General features: G+C 24.0%; 2 protein-coding genes across 2 annotated transcripts; one reads left to right on the top strand and one right to left on the bottom strand.

The window, feature by feature from the left end:
* Positions 1-1,544: 1,544 nt before the first annotated feature.
* Positions 1,545-11,932, bottom strand: LOC129969636 (polyprenol reductase-like). Its single transcript, XM_056084288.1, has 5 exons — positions 11,634-11,932; positions 9,408-9,553; positions 6,957-7,151; positions 5,050-5,178; positions 1,545-2,265 (listed from the first exon to the last, which is right to left on the bottom strand). Exons 1-5 carry the CDS (start codon positions 11,816-11,818, stop codon positions 2,003-2,005), a joined length of 918 nt encoding a protein of 305 aa, XP_055940263.1. The 5' UTR covers positions 11,819-11,932; the 3' UTR covers positions 1,545-2,002.
* Positions 11,933-12,161: 229 nt separating this feature from the next.
* Positions 12,162-22,350, top strand: LOC129969393 (tumor suppressor candidate 3-like). The gene is made up of 11 exons (XM_056083954.1): positions 12,162-12,314; positions 14,780-14,952; positions 15,111-15,228; positions 16,158-16,240; positions 16,462-16,519; positions 17,646-17,786; positions 18,721-18,807; positions 18,929-18,992; positions 19,136-19,210; positions 19,962-20,052; positions 21,817-22,350. The coding sequence occupies exons 1-11, from the start codon at positions 12,243-12,245 to the stop codon at positions 21,830-21,832; spliced, it is 978 nt and encodes a 325-aa protein (XP_055939929.1). The 5' UTR covers positions 12,162-12,242; the 3' UTR covers positions 21,833-22,350.
* The last annotated feature ends 874 nt before the right edge of the window (positions 22,351-23,224 follow it).

Here is a 23,224-nt window from a genome sequence, read left to right as displayed (position 1 = left end):
AAATTTTCAACTAATAAAATTAATAATTTGATTTATTAATTGCTTCTAATTAATAATCGAAATTTGGGTTTGATAGTTGGGGGGAGAGGGAAAGGGTACGGGGACTTATATTGATTAAGGGCTCCTAGAGGACTTGAGCCAGTACTGAGAGGGAATAAGCTCTAGAGAATAGGGATGCATCAAACAATCAGTCTAAGTCAATGTTGAAAAAACACACACACACACTTCATTTTATGTTTTTAAAATCAAATACGATGAATACAATGAAAAAAGGAAACATGCAGCTGGAAGCTTTCTTATTCGTTTAAATAATGGAAATATTAACTGCTTTTGAAATATCTAGCAAATAATTCAGTTTTAAAACCAATAAAGCTTGCATTACAATCTCAATTTATATTCTGTTAGAAGTATGAGAAAAGAATCAAATTGTTTTGAAGAGGAGATGGCATTGTGCAAAATAAAATATTTATTTTTCTATGAAAGTTCTTTTCCTTATATAAGTCATCAATGCTCATCTGTCCTCCACCATCTTCTATTTTTAAGAGAAGTTTCAGAAACAATACCTCACTGCATATTTTTTAGAGAAGGGGGAAAAAAAAACCCCTTAACAGAGTTCCTTAACCATAAAAATTGTTTCAACTTCACCAATTTGTATTTTATATGAAATTACTAGATCAATGATATGTCATCAATGGTCACATGTTCACTACCACGACCACCATCACCACAGCCTATCTATTTCAAGAGAATTGCAAAATAAAACTTTGGCAGAAATTCTCAGCCTTAATAATAACTGCAATATTACTTACCAATTTCACCAATTTCTGAACTTCATTCAACAATCAGAATGCTTTATGTTTATCATGTATGCATAGTTAATTCTTTTTCTTTTTTGGGAGAAGATGTAGTTAATGAGAGATGGTTGACATGGCTAAATTAATTCTATTAATTTGATGGAAGAACAGCTGATCACTGAATGATTCAAAAATATAAATACTAAGAAGAATATTAATAAGATTTATTAATAATAATTTAGAATATCTGAGATGTATTCAAAAATGTTTACCTTTGTTTTTACATTATTTAATAAGTTTTATATTTCATATGAAAAATACTAATAAAATCTTATAATGTCAATTAATAGACATGTCAATAAGAAAAAAAATTAAATCTGCTATGAAAATAGCATAAATGAAAACAGCATACATAACATAACATAAAACAGATATACATAATATAACATAAAACTGAGTTTCAGCTGAGATCCACATATACTTTATTTTTTTGCTTTCTATATGATAAAATGAAATTGTGAGGCTTTTTCTTTTAAAAATAATTTACTTTATAAAAATTTGTCTATTTCTAGAAACTTATTGACTAAGAAGGAATATTTGACAAGAAACAAATTACAAATTTTATTAAACATCTTCCTTAGTAATAAATATTTTGAATAAATATGCATTTAAAAATATTTTTACATAAAATGCAATAATCACAAAAATATAAATCATATATTGATTAAATATCTACATAGATTTTTTCAAAAACAAATCATTTTATAATATTCATTAAAAATCAAATAATTACATTTTTTAAATATTATAATATTTGTAATATATTTGTATAATATTTGTACAATAGTACATGACCATTTGAAACTTCCCTATGGCACAATAGGATATCAAAACCATTTGCATAAAATTTTGCAATATAAATTTAACACTAAATAAATGCCAATAAAATATAGCTCATTTTGCCCCTGTAAAATAATTTTTAAAAAATTTAGGGTAGGAAACATCACAAATGAAATTTTTTTCCTTAATAAGTAATTTATATATGAACAAAAAGAAGAAATATATAGGTATTTCTATGTGCACTTATACATTTAGTGCTATAATTTTTACAAAGCACCAATAATTGAAAAATCAATAATAGTTTTTAAATAGACTTCTTACAAATACAATTTGTAATAAAGAAAATATACATTTTTCATACTGAATAATTAAAGAAGAAAAGGAATAACAGCCTTTCTTTTAACTGGATAATTTTTAAAAGTTTTTTTATACCACTGATGGCTCATCAGACCAGTGAGAATCTGACTGCATACAGTCCACAAACATACTAGCCACCATGAGTAACTTTTACCACCCAGAATTATGCAACCAGACAAATAAATCACAATTTCTGCAAAATAATGAGGACAGGAAACATATTCAAAAAAACCTGAAGTTGGAAGATAATGCCCAGTAGATGTAACTTTGTCACCTATAAATTAATGACTAAATTAGAAATTTTTTTAAAGAACACTGCATAGAAACAATTTTGATATTAAGTTATTAAAAAAATATGATAAATAAATCACTGGTTATTCACTTTTTAAAATAAGTATAATACTATTTTATTTATTTACCTAAACCAGATTTCTTTAATTTCAGCTTCATAGATATTATTCATATATTTATTAGAACTCTCTCTTAAAAATCTAAAATCTAGAATAAATATCTAGATATAAATTAACTAAAATGCTAAGAAAATGCAAGTAAAAGAAAAAAAAAAAAGCTTAACTGACTTTTTAATACTCAGAATTTATATAGTTTAAGGCATTGAAATAAATGACTACTAGACACATTTAGTATTTAGTAGACAAAATTATATGAATCTCTTTATGGAAAAAGAAGCAAAAGGAACAATAAATATCAGCTTTTCATGAATGATGATTCAATATTTTCAAAGGTGAAATAATGTAAATTTTTTTTAAAGTATGCATTTTCAATCTTTAAGAAACAGAATTCTACAAACAATTACTTAAAATTAATTTTTATTTTTACAGGAATAAAAATTCATGCATGTATCTACTATCAAAGCAAGGAGTAGAAAAGAAGAGACTTATTAAGCATGTATGGGAGGTTAACGCTTGAGACAATTTAACTAACAGATTAATCCAGTAATAATAATAATAATTAGGGTTTATACAAAAACCGACTTTTTGAAAAACCGGTTTTCAAATTCGATATTTCCAAAAAAAACCGGTTTTAGCCGGTTTTCGAATTTTTGTCAAAAAAATTGAATACGGAAAAATAAAATATTTTTCCCTATTCTATTTATTTTATTTTATTTTAATTTATATAAAATAGCAAAAAACGAAATCAATATCAAAGTCAAGATATAAAAAATAAATTAAAGATTACATATACATATTATTTACACAAAATAACGAAAACTCAAACAAAAATTTCAATAATATTTATATTATTTTCACTAATTCTAATTTATCCTAAGAAAATAGGATTTTAAAGAACATAAAATATCCACTGAACGGTGGCTAAGGCTCGTTCTTATTTTGGACACAATATTGCCTGAAATTGAAAATACTCGTTCACTAGTTACTGAGTTTGGCATCAAATTACAAATCTAAGTTTTTCGTTCTTTTATTCGTTTGTTTAAATAATGAAAATTCAGCGTTCAGTGTCTTTGTATTTGTAAGTTTTTCTTCAGGGTCTTCAAGAAACTAAACAATTATATTATTTCCGACAGTTATTTTATGAACTGCTTTCAAATGATTATGTAGATTGCTCGTAGATGATCCTTTGCAGCTCACCATTTTATTACAATGATTTCAGATTGCCTTGTCTATCCCGAACTTTTTGAAACTATCCCAAACTACATTTTTATCTAAAACACATTTTTATCTAAAAATGAAATTAAAGTTATTGAATAAATATTTTTGACATTTATTTTACAATTTTATTATTTTAACTATTAATATTAATGCAATTTAAAATAATCTAATCTACACATTTTCTAGGAATTTTGAAAAAAGAAAAAAAAGCACTTCTTAATTTAATTCCGATGCTTGCTAAAGACATAATTTATGTTAAAACGTTGCGAAAGAAAATATGGAATATTTTAACACCCTGTGTTTTATTTAAAATTCCATTAAACAGAAGCCAGAACTTCTTATTTTACACTAATTTTTGATAGAAGAAATTTATATAATAAAATTTAAATTTTAAAATGTAAAATAGAAAATATAAACATAAAAATTAAACATACTTAGTACTTACGTTATTTTTACCAAATATAACAACTTTATATTTTTGTTTCCAGTTTTAACCTTCTAGATATTAAGCAAACCTGTCGTGACTCGAGATGGATCGGATTCTGAGACCACATTTCGACAATTCCATTTCATTAAGGGGTGAGACGCGAAACGATGAGCACATTTGACCTTGGATTTCTCGCATTAGATACTTTTTTGGTTCTATTTTTTTTCACGTGTATGTGAGTGTTATGTCATTTCTGACAGAATTTTATTTTAATTGAATATTTCGTATTGATATGACTAGTTCAAGTGGTGTAAAAAAACTTTCAAGAATGGTACGAAGAAATTTTTATATGATATCATTAAATACTGTGATCAAGAAGCAAAAAACGGGGAATTATTTATTCCTTTCACACGTTTTTCGAAACGAACCAGTCAAATTGCTGACGTTTCTATTAGCACCGACTTCAAACCGATAGACAAAACATCCGACTAGAAGCAAGAGATAAACTTTATCAAACTTTTGTTTCACCTAGAAAAAAAAGTGAAAAGGAATGTTCATGAAAAACAAATTGACGAATTCGAGACGCAACTGTGCAGTGCATAAGCACTGGCCAACGCAATTTGCAACGTTGAAAAAATGTGTTTGCTGCCCGTTGCATAGAATGAATAGCAAATCAAATAAGTTCAAAATTAATTTTTACATAATAATATGAATTCTTAAAACCGGTTTTCTTAATTTAAAAACCGGTTTTCGAATGTGACAAATTTACTTTAAAAAACCGTTTTTTTAAAACCGGGTTTGAAAACCGTCAAACCCTAATAATAATAATTACTATATGAAACATTTTTGTCAAAGTAGCAATGGAGATTTATATTATCAGTTATGAGACATTACTGTTTCAATTAATTGTAACTGCAAATTTATTCTTTTAAAAATTTATTTTATATGAAAAAATTAGATTTAATTTACAATTTTTAAATCAATATTATAAAATACACCATACCTGTTTTACGTAGTGATGCTAATGTTTTGTGAGTTTTGAACTGCAAGTTGAATGCTGATAGAAACAACACAACACCAATGAGATGTGGAAGTGTTACCCATTTGCCAGAAATATAATTAACAGAATGATCTGCAAAATTAATAAAAAATATTGTAATGTTAAAGAAATATATATGCAATGTAACTTTCCTTAAGTTCTCAAAACTCAAATTGCATTACAATAAAAGAAAAAAAAAGAAAAAAATATTACCTCAGAGATGTTTCAGTGTTAGAAAAATTTTATTATTAGAAACTTAAGTAATATATAATAAAATTGAAATAAATGTTATGAAATTTATTTTACTGCCAGGATAAAAACAAAACCAAATTCTTAAAAGATTTATGAAGAAATTAATGTTTGGATCCATAACAGAGAATAAAGCTGCTTTGCACCGAAAAAGACTGTTTTATAAAAGACAATTTTATCTTTCATAAAAAAATTATAATTAAAAACATTATTTTTTAAAAGTCAGATCTAATTTAGGATTTATTTTCTACAATTAATATATATACATATGTTGGGTTTTTAAATTTTTTTGTACTATATACAAAATAAATAGAAAAAATAGAAAAATAAAAAATAAATAAGAAAAAATTCTACTATATACAAAAGAAATAGGGAAAATGAGCATTCATTGATGATATTTCTTATTTCATAGACAGTTGAGAAAAAATAAATGCATACAATATCGTTTTAACAGTGACCAAAAAAGTGTGAATAAAAAATTTCTCCAAATTATAAAAATATACTCAAGTGCATTATTATTTACTATGAAAAATTTTGGATGTGAAGTCACATGCTGTATAATTTGATGATTGAAATAGCCAAATTTTTTTCTTGACACTTTTTGGCCACCGTTACAACCAACAAGTACCAATAAATGTTTAATGGCTGTATCTTAGCAAATCAGATTTTCAAAATGTCAAAAATACTTGATATTTAAATTTATTGATTTAATACAAGGCCAACTCCATTTCCTTTCTCATTCTTCTTGATTTTTTTTGCATAAAAACAGCCAAGAATGTGGAAAAAAAAGTAATTTCAACAGATATTACTAAGATAATTTTGATTACATAGACAAATAAAAAGACAACATTTTTTAAAAAATTATGTAAGGATAACAAGATTATATTATCATTATAAATATATATTAATTTTTTGAAAGAATGAGAACATTTTAGTTCATTATTTTATTAATTAAAATAAATCCTTCAATATTTTTTTTTAATTGAACAGTTTTTCTTTTTATCAGTTTTAAGCCTACAGATAGATTTCTTGTTTTTATTAATTGAAATTACATGAATATACTTTTCAGGGCATTTGGGTGAAAATGATAGGAGTACTGATCAAAATAAACAAAATACTTAATTGTATGATGAAAGACTATTATTTTAGTCCATGCACAAAATTATTTTTTAAATCAAGAACTAATTCAAACATTTAGGCTATATTAAATAATTCATCCATTTGATTGTAATTGGTTGGAGACATTAGGCAAAGATTACTAAATCTGCATTCTGGAAATGGCATCTCTGAAAAGAAAGTAAAGAAGTTTTAATAAGAATAACTTCATTTTAGAAAATAACTAATTTATTTTTCAAAATGTTGCAATACATATTTCTTCATAAATAATAACTTTAAAATTCTGATTCAATGAAAGAAATATTTAATTGATAAATAATGAATGCTTATTCAATACATTGCAGTTGCCATTGGTGATACTAACTAATAAATCAGATAATTTTAAATATAGTTTAGAACAAAGAATTATTTGATCTTTACAAACTTGGCCAATATAAACTATACAAAAAAATATTTGCATTGAAGGCAATCAATATTTAGAAAAAATATAAAACAAAAATGAATACCATTAAATTTTTCGAATCCAGGAGCATCATGCAATAATGATAGGCCAACTCCAAAATAGAAAGTGAAGCCAACAATATAGTGTGAAATGTTCATTTTGGCATCTGAATAAACTGATACAAACAAGCACTCATAGCAACGTCTGCATACTTGTAAAAATAATAAAATGCTAAGGATAACCACAGATTCAGCACTAACTGAAAAGCAAAAGTGTTTATTAATAAGAAATAAAAGAATACAAAGGAAGCATAAAAAAGTCCTCTAATAGTATAGTTGGAGGTGAATTTTATGATCATAATCCTTTTTTGGGTGGAAATAAATAAATTACAAAGATAAAGTAAAGTACAAATAAAATATAACTGAAGTAAATTAGTAAGCAAGGACAAAAATATTTAAAATTTTTTATTAAACTCACTTCTTTGTTTATTAAAGCATCAATAAATTTCTATAATAAAATTAGAAGATAATTAATTTGTTTAATTTTGCACACACACATGATTTTATGTACAAGCAAGAAGCAATGATAAAATGATGTTTCTTTACATCATGATACAATGGCAATGTGGCAGAAAATTTTCTGTTCAGTGATTTTAGTATGAGAGTTAGATAGGGATTTCTTTGACATATGTACACTTAGGAAAAAAGTATCTTTAAAAGAACATTGTAAGCATTAAGGATTTTTATCCCTTTGTTCCTGGTATGGGAATAATGGAGTCAGCAATTTTGTTAAGTGCATTTTAAAAATAATTAAATAAAAAAGTGGGAATTGAAACAGGAAATAAGAGAACATTTTCAAATGAAGTTAATATGGACTAATTTAAAATAAAAATTAGGAAATTAATTAGGATTATCTAGGATTTAAACAAGATTAAGAGATAACATTACATAGAATTTCATTTTACTCAATTCTTAAAATAATTATTTTCTAATCTCAAGAATTCAAATTTAACTTTAATTTCAATTTCTAAGCTATATACATTTTTATTTCCCATTTTCCAGAATCTGCATGTATTTGAAATAGATTCTATCTCAATTTTTTGAAAAAAAAAAAAAAAAAAAAAAAAACTTTTGAAGCTAAATAAACTGAATATATTTCCTGCTTTTTATGTTCCGAGTCAGACTGTATCATAAACTAGTCATGGGCTTAAAAAAGATTTTAGAAAACATCTAAAAATATAAATTTTGGATTAAATATTATAAAAATTTTAAAGAACTTATCAATTGCTTCTTCACCATTAAATGCATTACATATATATCTACACGGAAAAATTATTAGTTTATTATCTTTTGCAGATTTTTTTTTGATGATGACTTAGTAATATCTGTAAAGATGATGACGTAAATTAATTTTGAAATTAGTACTAATAAGAAAACTAAAAACTTCTTGCATTAAAATAATGCATTTTAGCTGAGCATTTAGTTTTTTTAATGCCCTAAATTTTTTTTATCTGATATATACAGATAATATCTTATTAAAATATTTGCAGTCTTTTTAAACAAATTTAAATTTTCTGTTACTGATTAAAAAAAACTTTGTTGTGAGATACATTAGCCCCTGAGAGGGTTACAACAGAGCATTCAGTGGCTGGATCCTTATCAGCATTAAACAGAAAAAATAAAAGCTCGAACATAGACGGAGGATCTTTGCTGAATGTCCTAGGTGCAAGGCAGATCAAACCTCCCCCAATCACATTCTTCAATGTTTAAATTTCATGATTTTTGAGATTTTAAGGGATCCGCTATTGTTTTTGGACTTTTTAGAGATCTTTGGTTTCATGGAGGTGGTATAGCGCAGCTATAACACCTGGGATTACAAACAACAACAATCTGTTTTATAAGGATGTCCAACAAAAGTCCTTGCAAAGTTACAAATAACACAAATCACTAATTTATAGTAAAATTTTAAATGTTTTATACAAAGTGAGCCAAGCCACATGTAGATTTCCATTATTAAATCTAATAAATATGGCACTACTGTAAAAAAGTTTGAAAAGACTTGTTTTACTTATGAATGAAGGTAAATAAGATAAAACTGTTGAAATTTTATTTCTTGAGATAATCAGATTTATATCTTTAAGGATTAATCAATTTTGCTTGCCTTATTAATTGCTTGTTTATCAACAGCATGTCATATTTAGTAATACAATTTTCAGTAAATTCAATCTTCTTTGATAGAATTATAAAAACAGAATCCTATTATTATAAGCTTTTTTACATTCTTATGAGAGATAAAGATAAATGCAATTATTAATATTCAGCAGCAACATAATTTCTACCAGCTATAATTACAATGTTTAGCAATTTCGACATTCCATCATACATAACATATTCATTCTATATTACATATTTGACTAATATTCCAATTTTTAAAAAATAACATTTTAAGCTGTAAATAAGAAAGAAATACATAAAAGGCATTTTTAAGAATTAAAATCTTGAAATCAAAAATTTACCAATGCCTTCTCTCTTTGATGATCCTAATAAATTCAATAGCTGCACAAAAAATGGTGATGATACATTGCCAAAATATCGAAGCAACACTGCTTTAGTGATGAATAAGAAATATACAACAGCAAATACATAGAAATGAGAAAACCATCTGAAAATAACAATTTAATACATAAATAACAATAATGTATTTAAGCCGCACCTAATTAATAATAATAATTTATAATTGAAACCTTTTTATATTAAAGGATACATTTATTTGATCTACATTTAGATAGAAAAAATATAAATAAAATAATAACATAAACCTTTCCCACTCAACAATCAGTTTTTTCATAATAGATATTTGATTATCATGGTCAGGCTTTTAAATCTTTCACCAATAGTAAAATATCAAAGAAATTAAATCTAATATTAAATTTGCTTTGAAGTTATCAAGTTCATTGACCATATTGTGATCATAAATTTAGTCATAGTAAAATTACAAGCACATAAAAGGAATTACTCTACGTCTTCAGGAATCTAAGATGAAAAATTATATCTTAAGTTAGAATGAAAGCACTTTCAAAACTTAAGACAACATAGATAAAATATTTTTGATGCAAATAATTTAAAACTGTTGATAGTTTGAATAATAAATTATTTGTATAATTAACTTATGAACAAATCTGAACTTAATATTTTTTTTAGCTTTTCCCCAATTCAATAATTTGAAAAACTTAGAATGTTCCATAAATACACTTTTTTTGTTAGCATTAGTAAAATCTTAGTACTAGATAATGCTATAGATTTTTTAAAATAATATTTAATTTAAAACATTAAGAAATTGAAATGGAACTTAAAATTGATATTTTGAGCTTGATTGAGACTTATGCTTAAAATTATATTTATTATTATTATTATTATATGCTTAAAATCAGATTTAAAATAAAGTTCTGAAACAACTTGACTTCTGTATTAAATAATATAAGATAATAGCTATAAAAACCAAAAAAAATAATGAAAAAATTAATCCAAATAAAAATATTTTACTGCTTCACAAGGAAAAAAATGTAGACATTCAGTTAAAAGTATTTAAATATATTCAGGAAAATATATAAAATTGTTTTATATATATAAAAAATGACTTTTAAGGGATTTTTTTTTGACAGTGGGTTAAATATTACCAAACAAACAACTTTTTAGTGTAAGTGAAAACAATTAAAGTGCACTATATGCAGCAATGTTATGCTGCTTTATAAAATTGGGCAAGAAATTCTATACAAATGTACAATCTATGATGACTTTAATTTTATATTTCGGTGAAATCATGTTGGCATCAAAATGACATATATGTTTATGCTGGATCTTAATTGTAAATTTCCAAATATTGCCATTGTTAAAGAATAGATAAATATTCTTCTAAATGTTATTTCATTAAATACATAAATTTGTAAAAAGAGTGGGGGGGAAAAAAAGATAAGAAAATAATCTTGACTTGAAAACTCTATTTATCACTACTATTCATATGTTACATGAAATGAATAATCCTAGAAAATGTTCCTTTGTATGTCCTTCAATTTGCTACACATAGAATCATGATTTCTGAATTATTACACAAAGAATTATTTGAAAAATAATAAATTTAATTCAAAACAAAACATGCCCTCATTTTATGAAATAATTATAATTTAGTGAGCAAAAAACACATCTAATACAAACTGGAAATAATTTTTCAAAATTAATATTATCTATTATGGGAACATATTCCAAGCTGAATCAAGCCTATTTATCAAATCATTTCATTATTTACTTTTAAAGCATCTAACTGTTGTATAATTTTATTACATAATAATTAATAGAAAACTGCTTTTCATAAAAATAAATCTTTTTAATTTATTTACAGTTGGAATAACACTCATCATAAATATATGTAATTTTTTTTTCAGATCATTTGTAATCTGAAAAAAAATAAATAAAAGAAATAGTTACAAGCAGTAATAGCCTAAATAAATTTTTTCAATTGACATGGCATTTTCAGTGTAGAATAACTGAAGATATACATAATTTTAAAACTCTATTATGTAAAGGGGAAAATAAAAATAGTTCGTCAACATCCAATTATACAAATCATTAAGAATAAAAGCACAAAAATATCAAAAGAAATATTTATTTGAACAAAAAATTCTGAATAGATCATAAAATGATAAAAATTATACATTACATTAACATAAAGTATTTTAAATTCTCACCTTTTAGGTATTTCAAACCATTTAATAACAGAATTTTGTTTATTAAATGATTTATGTGCTTTGCCAAATGAATAAAATCGCACTAGGACCGATGGTATATTTTTCACAAATAAAACATTTACACCACAAAATGTCACAATGAAAGAGTAAATAATCCACATAAAATGTAAATGATTTATTTCCATTTTAAATTGTTTTTACATCCAGCAATAAATTTTGGAACGAAGTAATCACTCGCAAGAGTTCATATCAGGTCATTATCATTGGGTGAGTGACAGCAGGTTGAAATGTTATTACGATACGTTTCCATAACTACGATGACGAGTCAAACATTTTTATCGATTAAGATTATTAAAAAATAATTTTTCTCCAATTTTTATTTCAATACTTCTGTTATCTATGATAAAATTTTATCTGTTTTTATATCAACAAATGAATTTTTACTGATTTTTTAAAAGTTGTAATTGATTATCTGACAACTTTAATATCGAAACTAAATATATCGAATCTTCATCATTAGCGGCATCGCCGACACTTTGAAAAGAGTTTGCTTACGTATCTTTTCTCTTTTTATAATTTGTAATATTTATTTTTCTCCCTTTAATAAAAATGTATTTAAAAATTATTTTTTTCATATTCGTTTGCACACTTTTCTTACCTGATATAAAATGTAAAAAAGAAGTAAGCTGATTTTTATTTGATATGAAATATATATAATTTTCCTTCACTTGCTTTCATAATTAAAGATTTCATAAATTCTCTTAAAAAATCTTTATTATTATTATTATTAGTAAAAGTATTGAATAATAAAGGACTCTCTTACTCTCTCTCTCTCTCTCTTTTTACAAATTTCAGTCATCTGTTTAAGTTTTAAGTTGTGTGAAATTTTTAAAAAACAACCGGATGAGATAGAAATTAAATTAATTGAAATAATCGGAGTATGTGTATTTAAAAATTACAGATTACTTACTATCAACAAAATAAATTTTGGGTGGCTTAAGAAAATAGTTTTCTATTAATGTTGTTGGGAGGTCTACCAAAATCACCTGCTTATTTGCTGTTTTTAAATGTTTGAAAATATAATTAGAAATGTTTCTTCATTTCAGCTTTTTTTTTTGTTAACATACAATATAATTTGGTCAATGAATTTTTTATATTTCTTCTCATATTTATCTATTTTTGAACTATGGGCTATAAACTTGATTTTAATTTTCAAACTCTTGAGCATTGATTATAGAAAGAAATTATTTTATTAAGTTCATATTTGTTCAGTTTTTTCTTATTACCACATAACCAAGTATTTGTTTGCAAAATAAGGTTATCTTATAGAAATTTAAATCATAAAATATATTTCATATGAATTTTATAGTAGCAACTTCATTGAAAATTTTGTATCCTTATTAAAAGTAATTTTCTTTAACTTTAATTATATATATATTATAATTTAATTATTATTTTCTTATTTAATTATATATATATTATAATTTAATAATTATTTTCTTATTTAATTATATATATATATATATATTCTTCAAAGTAATACTAAGGTTTTATATATCTATATCTCTTACATCTAGTATGCTACTACATAGAGTAAATTTTAACATATTATTTAGTGTTGGAACATTGTATTCCATTTTAGAATGATAACTTATGTTATACTTAAAAAGGAGATGGAGATAATTTATAAATTTGCAAAGTCAAATATTTTCAATTCTTTTAAACAATTACTATTAGTCCACTACCTGCAAATAATAATATGTAAATCAGGAGATAAAAATTTGTTTTTGTTAAAACCCTTGTGATGAATAAATTTCAGGATTTATAAGATAGAAAAATGTTCATAATAAATTAAGTACTCCCTACAAAAAAAAAAAAAAAAGTATAGGGAATATTATTTTTTTTATTTTTCTGTTTGATGAAATTCCTCTATATTCATTATTTCTAATATTTTTAATAACTTTTTATGTTATATTTGCAATTACTTCTTCTGAAAAGATTTAAACACAGAAAGAAAAAGTTAAAAAATCAAAGATTTGACTGAAAATTTTGAATCTGGTTATTACATTTCCCCCCCTTTTTATTGTAATAATCCTAGTGATTTTGCTAATTTCTCTCAAATAATATTGGGTAGTAAACTTGTTAAAAAATTGTTAGTAATTTTAAGAATTTGCCAATGATATTTCTGGTGTTAGTGAAAGTTGTCACTATTTCATCAACTCTTCATGAAAAAGTGTATAATTATAAAAAATCTTATTTTTTATACATATTCGAATATAACTTTATTTTAATATTTAATTTATTGCATATTTCTTATATAGCTTCTGACATAGGAAAAGTTGCAATTTTGCATTTTCCAAGCTCTGAGTAATTTTTTTATAAAAGGAATTATGAACATCACTTAACTGGAATATTTGAGTTACAGAAAATCAACTAAAATAGTTAATATGTTTTTGTCAGTGGCAGATTTAGTCATTTTGTGTTCTTGGCAATGAACATTATGATGCATTCTTTTAATAATTTTATTAAAAAATTGTCAATTTAACTGAACATTTCAACTCATTTTCAACTTAATATATTATTTATTGTAGGTTAATTTTTTTATTTTACTAATCTTTTGAAAATGAATTTTTCCTTGTTTATTATGACTATACAGTATTCATATTTGCATTCAATATTATTATTAGCAGATATCGATATTTATGAATAAAATAATAGCATAGTGAATGTAATGAAAGAGATAGAAACTTGGCTAATTATAATTCTTAAAGCATAAAGTCATTGCATCATTTTATAATTTATAGAATTTTTATTTTTTACTAATATATTCATTTTATGTATTAGATCAAGTATACTTTTTTAATCACCCTAACTGCATCCCACTCCCTTATAAGTCTAAACACCTATCGGAAATCTGGTACTGTTCTTACTGAGTGTTTTAATTTGCTCCATATGAAATTTCATTTGGAGTTTAGAAAATGCATAGGTTTATTTTAAATATTTGATACTATCTGTAAGTGAATTTGATATTCTGGGCTAAATTTATTTAGCTGTGCATAAAAAAAAAAAAAAAAAAAAAAAAATGATGCTTATAAATGAGTGCAAGTTATTGATTACCAAATTTATAGTTTTCTGCTTCCTTTCAGGCTCAGACCCTTAGTGAAAGAGTTCAAGAACTAATGGAAATGTCTTCGAAGAGAGCAATTATTCGATTCACAGGTGATAAATTCAGGCAGTTCATCAAAGCTACTCCTAGAAATTATTCATTCATAGTCATGTTAACAGCCCTTTCTCCACATCGTCAATGTGTGGTTTGCAGGTATTTTTCAGAATTTAAGATCATTTTATGTATTTTACTGAAATGTTTTTTTTAATACTAAAGAGATTGGTATAAGTACTTAATGCTCTCTTTCAAGGACAATTGTTATTTTAAATATTAATTTGATATATTTATTAATATGAGTTTTACTCTTGTAGGCATGCATATGATGAATTTCAACTAGTTGCAAATTCATGGCGTTATTCTCAAATGACTACAAATAAGTTATTTTTTGGTATGGTGGATTTTGATGAAGGTCCTGATGTTTTTAGTTCAGTGAGTAATATGTTTTAATTAATAGAAAATAAATGGGGGGGGAGGGTTGTGGTCTGCATTTTTTTTTTTTGTTTTCTCAAATCTATAATTTTGGAGTTTGTGAAATATTGTCTTATCTTTTTCAAATTTTACTATAAAATAAGTATATTATTGTTAGATGGATTATATAACAGAATATAGGGCACATTTGGCACATTTTTATTTAATGCATTATTTATTTACATTAAATAAAAGCATATGAAACGTTTATTGGTCAGAAAATTCCTCTCAAGAATTACTGGTGTGTTTTTAATAAGAGTTTATTCAATATCTGGGTAACTGATCAAAATTTGCATTTCATATGCCCATTTTCTTTTTATAAACAGTTCTTATTTTCCTATATGTTTTAACATTGATAATGGAGATCATTTATACTTAAGACATAAAATGAAAAGATATCATCTGCATTAAAATATTTTGTTGATTATATATATTTTACAGTTTAATAACTGAAAAATATATGCTATAAATATATATGTTTGTAAATATAAATATATAAAAATATGTAGAGAAAATATAGCAATTCCTAGAAATTAAACATTTCCTTGCTTTAAAAAAATATCATTTGAAAACAATGATAAGCCAAAGAGATCAGCAACTTCAAGAAATGATGCAGTGAAACATAAATGAATTGTTAATAATTTTCATTTTTAAAAAAAGCCTGATTAATAAAAAGATTTGAAACTAATTGCTTGCAAACATGTATATATTAAGGCATCATATGCATGAGCATTTATGTTCATTTATATCCTCAATTACTTCAAATTATGTTGGACTTTTAGACATGTCAGTTTTTCTGATTTTAAATAAGATCATTATCACTCCTGAATAAGTAGATATTATAATAGTTAGATTTATAATGTTTGTTTTAAATGTGAATTTCTTTACAGCTAGGTATGAATTCTGCTCCTGTCTTCATGCATTTTCCTGAAAAAGGAAAACCAAAGAAAGGTGATCAAATGGATATCCAGAGGTATGTTAAATTATTTTATTTTCTAAATGCTTTAGCCCAAATTTTATTTTAACTGAAATTTTTAATAAATCTAGTGCCCAGTCTTTGTTGAGAAGGAATGGTTAATTTATTATTAATGTAAAATAATTACTTACTTTTTAAAGATATTTCTTCTATAGGACAGTTCTTTTTGTGCAACTTTAGTTATTCTCTGCTGTGTATTGATATATAATTTTATGCAGGATTGGTTTTCAAGCAGAAACTATTGCCAGATGGATTGCTGAAAGAACAGATATTCAAGTATGAAAATTCTCTATATAAGGACAATTACACTAGCAATTTTTAAATTTAAATGGCATAAACTATTGTATATGCTGCAGTTTATATAATCATAGCTAATGATGTGTATTGAATGAGGAAGTGTAAATTTTACATGTAGATTTACAAAGTCTATTTAGTTTTTCAGTCTTGATACACATTAGTTTTTTTTAGTGAATATATATATATATATAATATGCATTTTCAATAATGACATAAGAATACATTACAATAGCTTTCATGAAGGAAGATTTATCAAATCAGGGGGTGGGGATATAAACATAGGAAATCATGAAAAAGGTGATCTCCTAATATTGTATCATGATTTTATATTTTGGTATTAATATTTAGCTAAGTTGCATTGAGAAAGTTTCATGAAGCAACTAGAGTCCTTGATTATTTGTAATCATCACTTAAAAAAATTATAGTCTTAAAGAATTAAAAACGTGGAAATATGCAGAATGCTTAAAACCAATCTCTTTTGTAAAACAAACAAAGCAAAATAGTGTTAGAACTTTTGCTAAAGGTGTGATAGAATATATTTGACAGTATGTCAGTTGAATTTGAAGAAAGTGATGTAATTAGTTCATTAAAATCCCTGATATTTCATTTTGTTCTATTTATGAAAATTTTATGAAGTATTTTTTCCTATACTTCCTACACGTGCATGCAAGAATTTTTTTAAATTTTTTTTCTTATTAATAATTATATTATTAATAGGTTTTTCCATTTATCTGAACATATGTCATTAACTTATTTACAAGCTATACAATTTTATGTTTTTTTGTGTATTTATCATAATTTATTTTTCTTATCATACTATTAGATTTTTAAATTTTTTTTTATTGAACAGTGTTTTGAAAAGATTTTTCGATGAATGCACTGACTTATATTTTAAGTTGATTTTTTTTTTTTACAATTTTTCTAATTACTTTCTTTTTTCAGTGTTCACTTTTTATTATATATATATACAAAAGTATTAAAATCAAGTTAATAGGAAAATCAAAAAAACCAAATATATATATATATATATATATATATATATTATCAATGAGCAGTGGACAAATATATATAATTTGTATTATATTAGAATTAATTTATTTTTCAGATTCGTGTTTTCCGGCCACCCAATTATTCAGGCACCATAGCTTTGGTTATATTATTTGCTCTTATTGCTGCTCTGTTGTACATGCGAAGAAATAATCTTGATTTCTTGTACAATAAAACATCATGGGGTTTAGCTGCTTTGGTGATTATAAATTTGCTATGTTTTAAAGAAATTATTTATATTTCTGTTGAATATTGTTCCAGTTGAAAACAGTACAAATTAATGTTCGAGCTGAATTATTGTTCTAGCTAGTACTTTAGATTCAAAATAAAACATAAGAAAGAGGAAACAACTTTAAATTTTCCCTTTTGAGAGCAAAAATTTACATCTGTGCTATTTATATTGGATTCTTGTGTCTTTAATATTTTTTACTAAAGAACAACATAGTTAAAATTAATGATAAAAATTTCTTATACCATCTTATAATTTTAAAGTATAAATCTATATTATAAATTGTGAAAGTAATGAAGAAAATTAATTTAATTGTATTAATATTTTTTTAAAAAGTTTATTTTATAAAAATTTCAAAATTTAGGTAAATAGCAAAAATGGATAAAATAACGAATCATGCACAAAAATTGAAACATGTTAAATGTTATGCATGTATAATATTAAATTATGCATTTATTGAATTTTTTAGTCTCTTTTTAATTACAATAGATACCTTTCTAAATAAGCTTATGCATTTTTTTTATTTGTCATTTAACCAATTGCTATAAAAGGTTAGGGGGGACATAGATTAAAAAAAAATCTTATTATTAAAAGTAAGTTAATCATTAGGAATATGGTTATTATATTTTTATTGTTATTAAATTATATTTTTAATTACCCTCATACATTTCTACACAAAATTTTATTATTTTGACATGCATATCCGCTTTTCTTTTATGCAATTAATTTTTTTTAAACTAAGTTTTACATTTCTATTAATTGTGTTTCAAAATGCATTGTTTTAAAAATGAATGCTAAAAGTCAAATATGTAATAAAAGAACTATTTGAAATTAACGGATTGTTCTATTTTTGTAATGTATGTCAAATAAAAATGATTAAAATTGATAATTGTCTCTTCTTTAGTGCATTATTTTTGCTATGACCTCCGGACAAATGTGGAATCATATTCGTGGCCCTCCGTTTATGCATCGTACACCCAGAGGTGGTGTTGTAAGTGTGCTATTTACATTTGTTGAATTAGATGTAATGATATTTAATTAGTGAAAGTTTAGTTGAATTATTTTATAGAAATTAGAACATACATGACAATTTTATTTTTCTTTTCTTCTAGGGTTATATTCATGGAAGCAGTGGTGGTCAGTTTATAGTAGAAACATATATTATAATTATATTGAGTATCCTTTTCCATAATTTCTTAAATAGTTTTATATCAATTAATAATTAGTTTGTTTCTAATAATTCATTGTTAATTTGATTATAAATAACTTGTAAATGTATAAAATGACACTTCACGAAAAAGTTCCTTAATAAAATAAAGATGCAGCAATTGTTCTTGGTATGATATTGTTGCAGGAAGCAGCTGCTTCTAGAGGAGATTCAAAAAAAAGAAAAAGTAAGCATTTAGTTTTTAAGTTTGTTAATGGATTTTGCTTCAGTTGCATAGTTTTTAAGTTTCTGAAAGAATGTTGCACATTTGTTTTCTGCAAAACTATTCTCAGTAAAATTGTTAAATGTCTAATATTTTAAAATTTTTTCTTTTGATTTGTGACATTGTGTGTAATGGGTTACTTTTAAGCTCTTTTTTTTTTTTTTAGCTTATTATCTTGAATTTTGATATGTGTTAAAAAATACTTTGTTCTACTTCTTTCAATATATCTAGAGTATTTTATTTTAGCAACATTTTTGACCTCATGTTAAGGAAGAAGTATAATTTCATTTAACAATTGCTTTAGTTGAAATGAAGTAAAAAGATTATATGCATTTTAAGAAAAGAAGTATTGTCAGGGAGATATTTTTTGTGACAATATATAATCTTTCTTATTGTCAAATTTTCATAACTGAATGATATGTTACTGAACCATTGTATTAAAATTAATATTTGAACAATGAATTTCACATAGCATTGGTATCTGACTTCAGAATTTGAGTTTTCAACTGATTATTAAACAAAGCATTCTACAAACACAAAGTAATATTTATTCACATTACCACAGTAATATTACAAATTCAGATATCATATATAATATTCTTTTCTTTCATATGGCGAAAAGTCTAATATTCTAATTCCCTTCTCCCTGATTTATAAATGAAATATTGCATATGTTAGACATGTTCATTGTACTTTTCATTTCTATTTATTTTAGTCATGGCTGTAATTGGTCTTGCTGTGCTTGCCATATTTTTTAGCCTTTTGCTGTCTGTATTTAGAATGAAAGCACAAGGTTATCCTTATAGGTAAGTGTCGTTTTCTCTCTAAAATGAGTCATTTGTGTTTTTAAGATTTGTTTAAAGAATAATGTTTATGAGAATTTTATTTTATTTCCCTGACATTAATTTTTCTCTTTCAGATACATTGTTCTTTATATATATAATTCTTTTAGATTGAAAAATAAACAAATAAAATTAATATTTTTTTTGTAATTTTTAATATGAAATAAAATAGTTTCTAATTCCCTTTTATACTTTATTTGATTGTTAGTAAAAATTCTAACTGAAGTTTTTATTTAATTTGTTTTTTAAGTTTAAATAATTATAAGTTTATGAAATACAATATTATATCAGAGAGTATTTGTAGCTTAATTTAATAAGAGTAGCAAAAATAATTTTATTAGTACATGTACACATATATTTAAAGTACAGTTAGTACATGGATGTATAAAACTGTCTACAACAATAATCTATCTGTAAGAATGCTTTTTAAGTCATACCATGTCATTATAAACAAGTTTTGCTATAATCTGAATTCATATATCCTGAATTTTTTTTAAAAAAAATAAAGAGTGATTTTTATTTTACCTTTCTTTTTTTAATGTAATTTTTGTGAGAATTTTACCATTAAACACTTCTTATAAATTTTCATTTCTTAGTTTTCTGAAATTCAGTGTTTATGCTACAAATTCTGCCATTTTATTATTAGGTCCTATTCTATATTGTATGAATTACCATAAAATTTCAAAAAATGATTTGGGCCTAATTAATTGAGCTAGTAAAATTTGAGGCTTTTAATACTTCCCAAATCTTTTGATTATGAGCATTATCAAGAAGGAAGTGTCTCGGCATGTTAATAGTATAACATCTATAATATATTGATATAACATCTTACTTAAGCTTCATAAAGTCATACATTTTATAAAATCATTTAAGAGTCTAATATGCCTAAAAATAAAATATCATGAACTTAAGGATTTATTCTATAGATAATAATTCAGAAACTATTTTAAATGATTATTCCTATAAAAGAACAAGCAATTAAAAATGCTGCTAAAAAATTAAAAATTAAAAATGCTAATTACCTAACTATTATTGACTGATTACCTAACTAACATTGATATAACTGATTACCTACCTATTATTGATATAACAAACCTACAAATTGATTGTATTAAGTGATAAATTCCATCACACCAGAAAATTGATTCTAATCCTAGAGTATATTTCAGGAAGCTAAAAACATGAAGTATCTATAAATAACAAAAGGTTAAAATATGACACAAAGTTTTTTTAGTAAGAACAATTCATCTTAATCATTTTTCCTATATCATCTAAAAATTAAACCACTCAGAATCAAGCTATTGCATGATTATCGACTTTTTGTATTTTTATTGTTTTAATTATGTTAAAAACTTGAAAATATTTTAATTTGCTATACCTTCAATAACATCTCCCCCTTTCTGAATTTTCATGAACATTATCATCTACAAATCAATACATTTATTTTTCAGATTTTAATCAAAATCTCTTCCAATATATTATATGAACAAAGGTGAAATTGGGATGACACTAACAAATTACTAACTGCCTCAAAATTTGAAAAAATAATTTAAAATATGGTTTTCCTAGTTTCTCCTATATTTCATTCCCATTCTTGTATTAAGGAACAGTGTATATGCAATTTAGTTTTTATTTTTCTGCTTGTTTGTTGTTTATTTATTTATATTATAAATTGTTGCTTGTCTGTTTATTTACAATTAATCCCATTTCTTTTTTTACCCCGTACAGTTTTCTCTTCAAATAAAAAAGAAAAATGTGTTCATCTTTGAAAGCAGAAGTGCTGTATTATCCTAAAATTGTGTTGTGCTTTAAGGAGTGAAAATGCCAGCAATACTCACAACTTTAATATTGAAACAATATTTAATTTAAAACTGTTATAATCATTTTTGTTATCTAAAGTATTTTTCTTTTATTTATTTGTGAATAAAATAGAATGAATTGTTCTTTGTTGAATTGCCAACTGTACTGTTGAATGAATTATGAAATGTAATAGAATATTATATTATTGTTGACATATTAGTATCATTTTAGTCCAACCATTATTTCCTTTCCAAGTGACTTGTTATATTCTTATTTTTATGTATTTTTGAGTATTTGTTATTTGAAAAATAAACAGTAAATAAAGGATAAATACGTTTGCAAATTATTCAACTAATTAGAAAACTTACTATCATTAACTTACTACATTTAATATGAAAATGAAAAAAAATTCCACATGTAAATTGAAATGGCTGTTTTTTTTTAAAAAAATTCTTGACATGTTGTAAATTTATGGAATGAAAATTATTTATATCATTTTTTATATCAGCTCTGTAGAATTGTATATTAACATTTTTAAAATTGAATTTTGAATACAATATACATTTTTTTTTTTTTGCAATCAATATTTCTGAACCTTTATTGCATAAATATTTGTGATTGAGAATTTACATTCTGTTTGATAAATATTCATATATTCTCACTAATTTTTCTATGTTGTTAATATGATTTGATAAAATCTTGATAATTTTGAATTTACTAGAATATAAATTTCCTTTAATATAAATATATTAAAAGAAATTAAAAGAATTTTAGTATGATTCTTAAAACATAGTAAAATAATTTCTAAGAAATAAATTTATATTTTTATTTCTTAGATTATATTATTATTATTAAATTATAAGTAGAAATATGCTATTAAACATTATGAACATTTTTCTTCAGAGGTCTTTGTTAGCTGCATTTATGCATTCTTATTATATATTAAAGAACTTGTTACTTTTTTTTATACAGTACAACATTGTGTTTAATGTTTGGCAGTCATTGATAAACATTACTCTTAAGCTACACATTATTCTAAAAATTATTTCTGTTATATAAATATGTTATTAGTTTTGTAGATTAAAACAGCCAATCAAAACTGAACATCAAAATTAGAGCTTTTTATCGAAAAGTTTAATTTTGACTTTATTTTATAAATTTGAATTCATTGAATAACAGAGTTTCACGGTGTATTTTGTTCATTGATTAATAAATTCATAAATTGAACTGTTCTAGAAATATCAGGTCAGAAAATTGGGTTATGATTTCTATTGTGAATTTGTTCGAGTAACTCTTTTTATTAGAATGTCTTTGAAATTTATTATTTCTTTCTTTC

This window comes from Argiope bruennichi, chromosome 5, assembly GCF_947563725.1.
Source record: "Argiope bruennichi chromosome 5, qqArgBrue1.1, whole genome shotgun sequence".
NCBI lineage: Eukaryota > Metazoa > Arthropoda > Arachnida > Araneae > Araneidae > Argiope > Argiope bruennichi.
Note: the sequence above shows the minus strand (reverse complement) of the source record. Positions and strands in the feature narration are given on the sequence as shown.

Coding starts and splice junctions, on each gene's coding strand:
- LOC129969393 (XM_056083954.1), top strand. CDS start 12,243: ATGTATTTAAAAATTATTTTTTTCATATTCGTTTGCACACTTTTCTTA. Junction 17,787..18,720: donor CATGGGGTTTAGCTGCTTTG/GTGATTATAAAT, acceptor TCTCTTCTTTAG/TGCATTATTTTTGCTATGAC. Junction 19,211..19,961: donor AGATTCAAAAAAAAGAAAAA/GTAAGCATTTAG, acceptor TATTTATTTTAG/TCATGGCTGTAATTGGTCTT.
- LOC129969636 (XM_056084288.1), bottom strand. CDS start 11,818: ATGGAAATAAATCATTTACATTTTATGTGGATTATTTACTCTTTCATT. Junction 9,554..11,633: donor TGGTTTGAAATACCTAAAAG/GTGAGAATTTAA, acceptor TGTTATTTTCAG/ATGGTTTTCTCATTTCTATG. Junction 5,179..6,956: donor TGGATTCGAAAAATTTAATG/GTATTCATTTTT, acceptor TTAATTTTGCAG/ATCATTCTGTTAATTATATT.